The sequence below is a fragment of the Neovison vison genome, chromosome 1 (genome assembly GCF_020171115.1).
Source record: "Neovison vison isolate M4711 chromosome 1, ASM_NN_V1, whole genome shotgun sequence".
Lineage (NCBI taxonomy): Eukaryota > Metazoa > Chordata > Mammalia > Carnivora > Mustelidae > Neogale > Neogale vison.
Window position 1 is genome coordinate 170,219,661 of NC_058091.1, and position 13,474 is coordinate 170,233,134.

The 13,474-nt window shown below is 39.5% G+C and overlaps 1 protein-coding gene across 2 annotated transcripts in view; it reads right to left on the bottom strand.

Moving 5' to 3' along the window:
• PGGT1B (protein geranylgeranyltransferase type I subunit beta) overlaps positions 1–13,474 on the bottom strand; it is a 57,930-nt gene that overhangs the window by 34,743 nt on the left and 9,713 nt on the right. Inside the window, exon 2 of one of the 2 annotated variants that reach the window (XM_044263114.1) lies at positions 12,285–12,403. The exons of the other annotated variant lie outside the window; for it this stretch is intronic. Within the exon in view, the coding sequence (XP_044119049.1) occupies positions 12,285–12,403 (119 nt within the window). The remainder of the gene's footprint in view (positions 1–12,284; positions 12,404–13,474) is intronic. 2 annotated transcript variants of the gene reach the window in all.

Genomic DNA, 13,474 nt, shown 5'->3' on the forward strand with positions numbered 1-13,474 from the left:
TGATCAACATATTCAACTCCATGCTAAAGAACAGAAAGTAGAAGCTTAGAGGTTAAGGGACATGTTCAAGGTAATGCATCAGAATCTGGAATTCTAATTTCCCATCCAGTGTCTTTTTACTTTACTTCACCGCTTCTTTATATGTGAGCAAAGTAAAGGTATAAGCTCTTCTAGTTGCAAAAAACACATGTACTTTGTATTTTAGTATGGGACAAACTTTTATTCTGAGTCTAATAACCCACTTTGCTTTGACGTCCTGGCTGGAAATGGACTCAGGCTGGAAACGTGAGACACATCCATGAAAGGGGAGCCCTGAGCACTGGTGGTGGGAATATAAACTGGCACACCCATTATGGGAAATAGTATAGAGGTTCTTCAAAATACTATAAATAGAACTACCATATGATCCAGCAATCCTCCTACTGGGTATATAGCCAAAGGAAACAAGATGACCATCTCGAAGAGATGTCTTGCTGCCCTGTGATCACTGCAACATCATTTATGATAGCCAAGACATGGAACAACCTAAGCATCCAATGACAGATGAATGGATAAAGAAAATTTCTCTCCCTCTCACACACACAACCAGAATGTTATTCAGCCATAAAAGAGGAGATTCTGACTTACATGACATAACAGATGGAACTTGAAGGCATTATGCCACATGACATAGGTCAGAGGAAGAGATGAATACTATAATACTTTATGTTCTCCCTCATATGTGGAGTTTAAAAAGGATGAACTCACAGAAACAGAGTACAATAGTGATTGCCAGCAGCTAAGAGAAATGGGGAGATGCTGGTCAAAAGTACAAACGTCTACCTGAGAGATGAGGATCTAATATATACCATGATGACTCTAATTCACAGGACTGGACTATATCCTTGAAAGTTATACAGAGAAATCTCAAATGTCACCACACACACACACACACACACACACGAAGAAATTCTGTGAGGGGGCTGTGGTAATCATTTTGCAGTATGTTCATGCATCAAATCATCATGTTATATACCTTTACACTTATATATGTCAATAATACCTCTACAAAGTTGGGGGAAAAATAAGAAAACTAAAAAATGAGCAATTAGTCATACCCACAATAAGAAAGTAACTCAGGTTTTGATAGCTATTAGGAAATCAGCATGACAGATGTGGAGGACAGAAATGTATTATCCACAGAATGTACATGCATTCATTGTTAATAAAAAGTCAAGTAGATTTGGGGTGCCTGGGTGGTGCAGTCGGTAGAGCGCCTGACTCTTGGTTTCAGCTCAAGGGTGATCTCAGGGTTATGAGCTCAAGCCCTACGTCTGGGTCCGGACTCAGCATGGAGTCTCCTTGTGTAGATCTCTCCCTCTGCCTCTGCCCGAGCCCCTGCACTTTTTCACTCTCTCTAAAAATAAATAAATCTTTAAAAAAAAAATCAAGTAGATTTATAAATAGGTTTTGATCTAAGAAACTAGTTTCCTATCTCTTACAACTGGAACATGACTAATTCATAGTTAATTGGTTTTCACTCTTCTATTTCTTCAAATCAGGTACTCGACCCAGCTTTATATCTTGAAAGTACTTACAGTAGTAGCTTAAACATTAATTTCTTGAACAATTTAGGGAACTTTACCCACTAAATTTAAAACTTTCCACTACCTTTCCTTGTTGACAAAAAATTTATTTGAAAAACGGTATTATCTAATATAATGAATAGTTCTCCCATGTTTGCTAAAGACTTTTAAATGGGTAAGCCACTTAAGACTTGTCAATATATAACAAGAGTATTAAAAAGGCTCAGACTCTGACTGGGTAATGATATATCTGAGAATTCACTCCAGTAACTTCCAATGTAAGAAAGGCCACATGCACAGAAACACCCAAGGCAGTATCACACTGGCAAAACCCCAAAGCAAACAGAAGTGCAATAGGTTAAATGCAACACTGTATCTCCTGAAACACTTAGGGAAAACAATGGACCAACATGGAGAAATGATCAAGAGAAAAAGTAGGACACAAACATTTATGTGATTATGTTTGTAGTTAAGCAAAGGACACTTATCAGCAAACCCAGAAGGGAATAAACAAAATAATACCGGATGGTATGACAGGAGCGTGAATTGTGTTCTTTGTAGGAGTCATTTTTGGCTTCACAAATTATCACAAACTTACTACCTTGATACCACACCCACCTACTATCGTACTGGTCCGTAAGCTCTGAAGTCTTGAGACCAGTCCAGGAAACCAGAGCGGAGCGCTGGTAGGGACTCCGCCCCCTACCGGAGGCTCTGGGGAACAATCCCCCTCAAGCTCCTTAAGCTTGTTCAGCAGTCGTGGGACTGAGGGCTCCACGTGTTTGCTCTCCACTGTCGGCTGGGGCCCCAGATCTCCCAGAGGCCACTCTTGCCACTGCTGGCATCTGGGCCCCTGCACAGCACCTCTCTGACTTTTGGACCTTCTTCTCTTTGAAAGGGCTCATATGGTTGTACCAGGCAAACCCCCCCTTCCCTGTAAATGCAATGCCTGCAAACAATTTCCCTATTTTGATGTCAGCTGATTAGTAACCTTAACTTCATCTTCAAAGTCTATAGTGCCTGGTGCCTGAAGGACCAATAAAACTTGAACACCAGTAAGACTTTCACCACATCAGCAATCAGGTTGTTTTGCTTTACCATTCTTGTGTTCATTGGAGTATCACTGTTTTTTAAGTTTTATTTTTGCTTAAGCAATCTCTTAGCTCAAGCCATGTGGGGCTCAAACTAACGTACCTGAGATCAAGCATTGCACGCTTTTCCAACGGAGCCAGCCAGGCTCTCCTGGAGTAGCAGTTCTAATTTTTTGCAAGAACTCTTCCTTTGCATGGACTACATGGCCAACTGGCTCCAGAGGCCTCGCTTTCAAAGCCTGTCTAGGCTTTTGACATGCCTTCCTCGCCAAGCTTGATCATTTCTAGCTTATGATTTCGTGTGACAGATGTGCGACTCTCCCTTTCACTTTGACACTTACATGCCATTGTGGGATTATTAATTGGCCTAATTTCAATATTGTTGTATCTCAGGGATTAAGGAGTCCTGAGGAGAGGGATGAAGGGGAATGGCTGGTCAGCAGAGCAGTCACAACACACAAACGTTTAACAATGAAGTGCGCCATCTTATATGGGCATGGTTTATCGTGCCCCAAAATAAGCAGATTTTATTTATTTACTGAGAGAACAAGCGTGCACAAGTATGAGGGGAAAGGAGGGAGAGGCAGAGGGAGAAGCAGACTCCCTGCTGAGCAGGGAGCCTGACACGGGACTCGATCCCAGACTCTGGGATCATGACCTGAGCTGAAGGCAGACGCTTTACCGACCAAGCCCCCCAGGGGCCCCCAGAAAAGTTTATTTAAAATGAAAACGGACGTCCTCTATGCCCCTTTTCAAAAGTATATTCTGTCACTGAAAAAAAATATTCATTAGGCAATCCTTTCTGGTTCTTTTCAAGATTTGCCTGCTATTGTGCTTTCCTTTATAATTCTAGTAAGCTTCCCTATTCATGATAATTAGTAAGAATAAACGCACAATTCGTTCCAAATTTACAACTGGATGCAGGTCCACAATAGCCTGAGTTCCCTTGGAGGCTGTTAGACGGCGCCATCTAGTGGTAAACTGGAAGGGTGGGTCTGGGTCCCAAGAGGATCAATTGCATAGTCTGAAAAAGCATACAGGCCTCTTGGGTCCTAACTCAGGCCCACATCAAAACCCTCAGTTAGGGCCTGGACGATCATACATAAGAAGAAAAACAACCCCTGTTTGACAGACAAGTCAGAATCGAGAGCCACTGATGTAATGAATGTACCCCCTACTATGAGAGCCAGCCTCAAACTAGTTTACCTTGTTATAGGGAAGTCATTCGGACAGCAATGTATCATAAGCACTTAGATACACATCACAACTCCTAGTTTCACACTATCAAAAGACCCAGACATGCTGTGGGTGGGAGGAAACAGTCTAGAGCCTACAAAATGGGTCTGTATACTTATTTTCTAAATTTCACAGATTCGTTTCAGAGGCAGACCTAGGCCAACTAAGGAAAAGGCAGGCGGGAGACTTCCTTTGACAGATAATTAGAGACTTAATAGTTTCATGCAACAAAACAGTTAATGGAGAATTGAGAATTGTAGTTGGGGCTGTGACAAGATCTGTGGTGTGGCCTACCAGATACAGGTGAGGGACAGCTGAGTACATAATCACTGTGGGTCTATCACTGCAAAAAAAATCCTTGATCTAGAATTCTTCCAAAACAGATATGCTATGATTTTTGAAATGTGAACATGCTCGGTTAGGCACATGCGACTATATCTACACCTGTAAGTACCGTATTTACAAAAGGCAGCAACAGGACTTAAAATTTTTCATCTACTTAAAAAAAAAAAAAAAAAACCTCTCACAGGAAAACACACACAATAAACACAATAAACAGAGCATCTATTATATGGAATCAGTACTGGAGATCTCCAGGAATGGGAATCTCAAAGGACTAGAAAACAGAAAACTGTTCTCTAATTTTGCCTCTGACATTAACGAGGTTTATTATCATGGACAAATTATTCATTCCTTTGGATCTTAATATCCTCATTTGTAAAATGACAGACTATAATATCCCTTCCTCTGTTCTAGCTCCAATATTCTCTGGCTGTGCCCTTGATGAGAGAAGGGAAAACACAACTCCCAGCCTGATCCGGTGTGTTTCCTAAACACTTCTGGAGGTTGCTGGGAAGGGCCCCAACCCTCCAATGGTCTAACCACACACTTAAAGTAAGATACCACTGGGGTCTTTACAACCCTGGGGCTAAGTGAAAAACCAGGGTTAACTCTGATTAAATATTCACAATGTACTTAAATGCCACACAAGGGAAGTCTCCCCCAGAGACCTATATACTTCACCAGCAAAGCAGCACTGCAGCACTAGGGCCTGGAATCAGAAGCCTGGAATTTCAGCAGACTCTATCCCTTTATAGCTATGTGTGCCCTCAGGCAGGTCTCTCACATTCCTCTTCTGGGGAAGGCAGATTAGGGGAAGCACAAATTTGACAATGTATTTGACAGTTCCTAAAAAATCATAATATTTTAATTAACGTATAGCATTATTCCTGCATCGGCAAAAGATCAGTATTTGTGTACAGCCCTGTAATGTTAACTTTAGTTTTTTAAATTTTTGTTGTGTTTGGAAGAGAGGTTAAAGCTCTTTCTAACTTGAACTTTTATGTATGGAAACATACTATGAATACACAAACAATGCAGGTATAGAGAATAAAATTAAAGTACTACCTTATCCAGCCATCTCCCCACGTCTGTTCCCATCTACTTCCCCCTCCACAAAGATTTTCTATATGTCCTTTCAGAGTTTTCCCCAAATATTGACAGCTAAATATTATTATCTCTGCAGACATTGGTATTTATAATTTAACCATATATGAACATTTCCATGTCAGTATATACACAGACCTACCTCGATCACTTTACTACTGCATAGTATTCTCTGTGGACCACAGCTTATTGTTTCTCTTTTGTGAACATTTATTCCCCTTCTAATTGGTCAGTGTAATGAACAATGCCAAAACATATCCTACAGAGATTTTTGTACACATGTTATTAGTTTCTAGAGGTATCAAATTCCCACAAATCTGGAGGATTTCAACAATGGAAATTTTATTCTCTTGGAGTTCTGGAAACCATTAGTCCAAAATCAAGGTGCTGGCAGGGCTGGTTCCTTCTGGAGGTTCTGAGGGAGAAACCATTCCACGTTCCATGCTTCTTTCTCTCAGCTGCGGGAGGGGCTCCAGGGAATCCTGGCATTCCTCCATACAGTAAGCACTAACCTCCACCCCCCCACACACCCCCGCCCTTACAGGGCCTTCCCCTTCCCCTCTGGCATCTACCACTCCCTGCTATGGAGATGCTGACCTTAATTACACCTGCAAAGGCCCTTTTTCCAACCAAAGATCATATTCTGTGATTCTGCGCAGACGGATCCTTTGAGGCCATTATTAAACCCACTACAACATGCAAGAGAGTATGTCACATGAGATAAAAGATTATACTTGAAAATGCCTCTCAAAGGTTACAATGATTTTCAGTTTCACCAGAATGATATTAGGGTGCTCTTTTGGGACGCCTGGGTGGCGAAGTCAGTTAAGCAGCTGCCTTCAGCTCAGGTCATGATCCCAGCAGATCCTGGGATAGAGTCCCACATAGAGCTCCTTGCTCAACCTGCTTCTGCTTGCCTCTCCCGTGCTTTGCTCGCTCTCTGACAAATAAATAAATAAAATGTTTAAAAAAAATGTGTTCTTTCCCCTCATTCTTGCCAACTTTCAAAACTTCCAGCTAAATTTACAAGTTAGATAAAAAAACAATGCACCAATTCTTGGAACACTGAAAAAAAAATTAGGATGTTAAAAAAAATAATGCACCATTGTTTCTATTGCATTTCTCTGACTTTTCTAGCAAGGTTAATCCACTTTCACGTAGTTACTGACTTGAGATCCTCGTATTATTAAACTCTGTCATTTTCTAAACAGTGATGAGTCATTTTCCTCTCAGTCGTTAAGAATTCATCACACTCTGGACGTTAACATTCTATTATATATATTGCCACAACTTTCAAGTCTGTCTACTTATTCAACCTTACCTCTTACTACACAACATTTAATACTGTCTATTTAATCAAACTTAACGATGTTTTTCTTTTATGGTCCTGGGCTTTTAACATTTCTATAGTTTTAAATTCCGTAAGATTTTATGTGATATCACAAAGCAGGACAAATACAGACCTATGAGTTACAGAAAGCACCTTCTACTTGGTCTGCAAATGCCTTCTAAATGAGAAAATATCTGAAGAGCCAGAGGATCCTTAAATTAGGTGTTCTGAGACCTATTAATAAACAAAATAAACAAAAATTTTGATGAATGTCAATTTCCAGCAAGCAATTCTCGGAACACTAGCCACTCATTCAACTCAACAGAAGACAACTCAATACCACCAACTCCTTTCTGACACTACGCAGAGACAGCATCGGACCACACAGGCTGAGGGGCTCGGTCTGTCAGGACACCAACCCCCCACCCCACCAACTTCAGGCACCAGATGCCAGCCCGGTTAGCTGTGCTCTTCTGACCCATTGGCTATGGACCGTAGGTTCTCATGAGTCTCTCTCCGTGGGTACAATTAACTTCCCAGAGCAACTCACAGAACTCAAGTGAAACCTGTTACCTGATAATAAAAGAATGTAACTAAGAAACTGCCAGATGCTTAGGACAAGGCATAGGGAATGGGCAGGGAGCTTCCACTCTGTCCGGGAGCCCCTCTCTCCGGGGAACTCCACATTTTTGCCAACCAGGAAGCACTCTGAAGCCTGTCCCTCTGGGTTTTAACATAAGCTCCATGACAGAAGCAAGAATGATTACATCACTGGCCACTGGCAACTGCTTCAACCTCTGGGCCCTCCACCATCCCCTCCCCGGAGATCAGGTGGTGGCACTGACTTGTTCCAACTCTCCAATCACTGTCTCTAAGAGCCAAGAGCCCTCTATCCTCAGGCACTTTCCAAAAGTTACCTCATGAACATAACAAAAGACAACTTGTAACACTCTCAAGGCTTAGGAAATGCCAAGGGTTTGGGAACTGTAAGCCAGAACTGGACTGAAGACCAAATATACATTTCTTACAAATCACAATATCATGATGCTATAGACCAAATGTGAAAATACAGCGAAGAGGAGCAGTTAAGTTGGAAGAGGTATGGATGAGTTAATAGTCCAACAACTCCTGAGACACAATAATGTCTTAGGCACTGAAAGAAAAATCCAAGACAGACACATCTCTCCCCTGCTAGTTTACAATTCAGACTCGAGCAAAATATTTTAAGTTAAGCAGTGACAAATGAAAGAAAAAAAAGAAAGAAAGAAAGAAAGAAAGCAAGCAAGCAAGCAATGGGCTTCAAATAAATGAATTCCATGGAGCTGTCAGTACAATGTGAAAGAGAATTTTGACGGGTCTCAAAAGAGATGGTGAGTATCAATACGAATTCAATGAAAATTTAAAAACTTTCATCAAACTGTAAGAAACATAAGAAAAGCACATTATCATAATAAAACTCAATGAACTTTTTGCAAAGTAAAGTTATCCACATAACCAGTGCTCAGCTCAAGAAAAGTAAATGACAGCACCCTAGAACGCCCCCTCCTACTTCGTTCCTACCTTCGTTTTCTTCCTATTTCCTTCCTTCACTCCCCAAAAGCTTCCACTGGCTTGGTCTATTGTTATACTCTGTATAAAGAGAATATAATAAACTAGGTACTTCTTTCTCTCAAAACATGTTTGTGACATTCATCAAAATTTTTGTTTATAGTTATAGACTGTTCTTTCTCATTTTCCACTGTCAAGTATTCCATTGCGTGAATATTTTAATACATCATTCACCCCTTATACCAATGATGGGTAGTTTCTATGGTTCCTACTTCTGGGCTCTTGTGAAAAACACTGCTATGAACATTCTAGTACATATCTTCTGGTGAACAGGTTTTCACTTCGGGGGGGGAGACTGGGGAGCAGAAGGGCTAGGTCATGATCTGCACAGATGTTCAGCTTTAGTAAATACTTCCAGTTTTCCAACTGTTGGGCAGTTTTCCTTCAGCTCCTCGTGAGAGTTCCAGTTGTGCTACATTCTCACAACAGCCGTTATTTTCTACCTTTCCCATTTTAGCCATTCTAGTGAGTACGTAGAAAACACAATTATTATAATATGAAAATTCAGATAATAGCAAATCTCTCACAACAAAGCACTCTTTAGAAAGAATATGGGATTTAAAAAAAGATTTATGTATTTGAGAGAGTGAGTGAGGAGTGCAAACAGGAGGGAGGGCGGGCAGAGGGAGAGAATCACTAGCAGACTCCCCGCTGAGCACAGAGCCAGACCCCCATGGGGCTCAATCCCACCATCCATGGGATCATGACCTGAGCTGAAACCAAGAGCTGGACACCCAACCAACTGAGACCCCATATGCCTCAAGAATATTTTTTCCCAATTTATTTATTTTCAGAAAAACAGTATTCATTATTTTTTTTTTCCCAATTTATTTATTTTCAGAAAAACAGTATTCATTATTTTTTCACCACACCCAGTGCTCCATGCAAGCCGTGCCCTCTATAATACCCACCACCTGGTACCCCAACCTCCCACCCCCCCGCCACTTCAAACCCCTCAGATTGTTTTTCAGAGTCCGTAGACTCTCATGGTTCACCTCCCCTTCGAATTTACCCAAAAGCACATACCCTCCCCAATGTCCATAACTCTACCCCCCTTTTCCCTACCCCCCTCCCCCCTTCAAGAATATTTTAATTAAATAACTACACAAAAAAAAATGTTCATGGACTTCTTCAGTCACGCACCCAAGCAATAACAAAATGACATGTATGAAGTCCCTGTTTAAGAGCATAAAAACAGGAGCCCATTATTTTGTGGCCACTGCTTTTCCACTGGGAGAAGAATTAACCAGTTATTTTAACCATTCTGTAAGTTGCATTTAAAAAAAAGAATATATGTATTAATGTATTAAATTAAAGTAAAATTAAAGTAAAGCTGCTGTAAAAAACAATAAAATGGTAGAAGGAAAAAACATATTTTAAGGGTACAATAACACTGCTCAATCACGGACGCCAGCAAAGAATCCTTAAGAGTGGGGGGCGCCTGGGTGGCTCAGTGGATTAAGCCACTGCCTTCGGCTCAGGTCATGATCTCAGTGTCCTGGGATCGAGCCCCGCATCGGGCTCTGCTTGGCGGGAGCCTGCTTCTCTCTCTCTCTCTCTCTGCCTGACTCTCTGCCTGCTTGTGATCTCTCTCTCTGTCAAATAAATAAATAAAATCTTAAAAAAAAAAAAAAAAAAAAAAAAAGAATCCTTAAGAGTGGGGAGAAATAGGAAGACAGAAAGTAGAAAGCACAGTGAATACATGACAAATTACTGGTAACTAAAACCTCTAGTATGAGTTCTCTCATTCTAATGTTATGATCCACATTTTTCTAGAGCAGCAACGGCTATTTTATTCTAGGGAAATGGGTATCAGTCATTTTTTTCTAAAAATAAAATGTATTTGAGCAAAAAACATACAGAACAGCTTTTCTATGGCTCACACTGTATAATTTCCTATGTGGGGAGACACATCCTTTAAGAAACTATAGTGTATAATCAGAACATGTATTTTTAATAATCAGTCAAAAATTAAAATCTGTAATAATACCATATCTAATAATTAATTTTTTTAAAATAAAGATTTTATTTATTTATTTGACAGAGATCACAAGTAGGCAGAGAGGCAAGCAAAGAAACAGAGGGGGAAGCAGGCTCCCTGCTGAGCAGAGAACCGGCTGGCTCCCAGGACCCTGGGATCACAACTTGAGCTGAAGACAGAGGCTTTAACCACTGAGCCACCCAGGGACCCCCTAATAGTTAACTTTTAAAGTTTAAAAAGAAAATCCCAGACTCACTTACACTAGCAAAAAAAAAAAAAAAAAAAAACAAAAAACAAACAAACAAAAAAAACCCCACAAAAAAACAAAACAAAACAAAAAACCCTAATAAAAAGGGAAAACGAAAATTACTTCCAGTTTGCAGGTGTCTAGAACCATGACCTCACTTCAGCCATGCTCCAAGAGAATGAGCAACATATCTTGTAATTGCCACAGCCCTTCTCTAAAGATTTATTAGCAAGACATTCAGTAACTCCTACTCCCCAACATGCTAGAATCACTCACTCCTGACCAGAATATCACATATGTTGCTTCACAGGGCTGGTGAAAAGTTAGTAGATATTTATGTATGACAAACCTAGTTCAAAATGCTTAATCACTTTTAAACAAGAATTCATCAACAGGCACAGATTTTAAAAATCATATAAAGACGAACACTATGAAATCCATCATAATCCATCACTGGCCATTGGCAACTACTTCAACCTCTGGGGTCCCCCCCTTCCCTCCCTGGAGGTCAGGTGGTGGCACTGATTGTTCCAACTCTCCAATCACTGACTGGGACTGGCTCTAAGGGCCAACAGCCCTCTATCCTCAGGCACTTTCCAAAAGTTACCTTATGAACATAACAAAAGACAACTTGTAACACTCTCAAGGCTTAGGAAATGCCAAAGGTTAGGGAACTGTGAGCCAGGAACTGTGATTGAAGACCAAATCTACATTTCTTACAAATCACAATATCATGATGCTGTAGACAAAAAATTGTAGACAAAATACAGCGAAGAGGAGCAGTTAAGTTAGAATAAATCAAACCTCTTTCTTTCTAAACAAAGCTTTAGCTTACTCTTTCCCTAAAGTTCATCTAGGTGAGACATTTATAAATGTTTACTCCAACCAACGAAACGCACGGTTGATTTATAAATATTGGCTCTTAAAAGCCAGGTAAATGGTGACCATGATTAAAAACTGTCATTTTATGGGAGTTCATCTGTTTCTCTTTTCAAGGTGAGAATTTCTAACACCTACAAGTTAAATCAATGTTAAGTATGTTACACTTAACAGTGTGAACAATAAGGTGTATAAAGCTTGTGTGCATTTAGTTGATTAAGTAACATATAAATTTCAAACATTAATTAAAAAAAGAAAAAGAATTTAACTGACCAAAATTCATAAAGTTTAAGAAGCATAAAAAGGACTACAGTGCTAGTAACGGTTCCAAGAAACCATCAGAGCAAGGCTAACGAAACCTGAGAGAAACCACCGGGAGAGAACACCAAAGAGTTCACTGAGAAGACAAGAAGAATGGCTGGGAGTAAAAAATACAGCAAATGTTATGAAACTAAACAAGCAAAAATGACAAATATCAAATAACTGATAAGGAGTACTCCCCGTGGAAGAGAAGAACATAACATGCAGCTACAACAGCAAATCTCCAATTCCAGACAACCACACAGTGGTTTTCTCAAGATATTAACAAGTAAACTTTTTAATTTTTAATTAATTTTTATTTTTTTAAGTTATCTCTACCCTCAACGTGGGGCTCGAACTCATGACCCTAAGATCAAGAGTAGCACACTCCACAGCCTGATTTAGCTGGGCACCCCAATGATTAGACTTCTCAAGTGTCAGATCTGAACAGGATGGAAGTGCAGCATTGCAAGGAAAACATGGCGGAATAAAATATGGTAAGAGTTTATGAATTCATACTGAGATTTGCTCATCTGACACATGTTATGCCAAGAACAACTAACTAGTCACACTAAAAATAAAATGCTAAAAACTCACTCACTGTCTTCTGTGGGAAGGACCTGCAGGGAGTAAATCCACTCTATTATATCATCTTTGTTCACCAGATCTAAGGAATCCAACATATCCAGCCCGGAGAGCGCAAAAAATGCAATTGTCAGCCTAAAAGAAAAAAAAAAACAAAAATGTAAAATTCCATCTCAATTGTCAAAACACTGAAGTCTTTCTGGTTCAGAAAAATAATAAAGTCTTTCTAATTTTAAACTTAATTTCAAACAGTACTCTCATTTTGCAAAAGCCAAAAAGCCCTATTTATACTTATAGTTTAATATCAATCAAACCTTTGTTTCATTTAGGGGTTAAAACACCAGTCTCATTCATCTGATGCATACATGGATTCACTAAAACAACCTGAAGGCTAAAGCAGATTTAAAAAAGAATTCCCTACACCCAGTTAGTACAAATAAGTTCAAAAGGCTGGAAAACACATAAAATCCCTATTTCCACTTATTTGCCAAGAGCAACTATGCTAATAGTTGGTGCTTAATTCTTAAGGAATGTTAGAATAAATCCATCTGTACTCAAATTTGTTTACAAATAGTGTGACTGGAAAAAACTTAAAATAATTTTGGGAAATAATACTTTAAAAATACATATGCATTTCAACTCCATTTTCCCAGAGAGCATTCTTTGATGGAATGAGAAACTGTAAGGCAACACAATCCCCTCCACTTTTATTTAAAAAGTGACTACTTTTTAAATAAAGAGTTTGTTATATATAATTCTTTTCAGGCTGAGATGAATTGTGTACTGCTGTCTGAGCATAGTTATCTCATTTCCGTATTCTAACAATTCTGATGACTAATATACAAAATTAATACTTTGAATCATTTGGTCTAAAATCTGGAAACAAAGCCACTGGACAAATTCCGTAACCTTTTCAACTAAGATTCCAAAAGAGAAATAAGCCTTAATGCCCTAAGGCACCCACTGTGTGTAATTAAATTCTTTCCCACGCATTTATCAAAAACACTACCAACTTAAGGAAAAATGAATAAAGTTACTTTTTTCTTTTTTAAGGATACAATTCTCTTTGATTCCTGGTTGAAAAAGGCTGGCATACATTAAGTAACAGGAGGAAAAATCAGGAGAATAACTCTAACCAAAGCTTAAGGGCAAAAACCAAAACTAATGCAATGTTGGTACACTTAAGAACAACAGATTTGGGGAAAC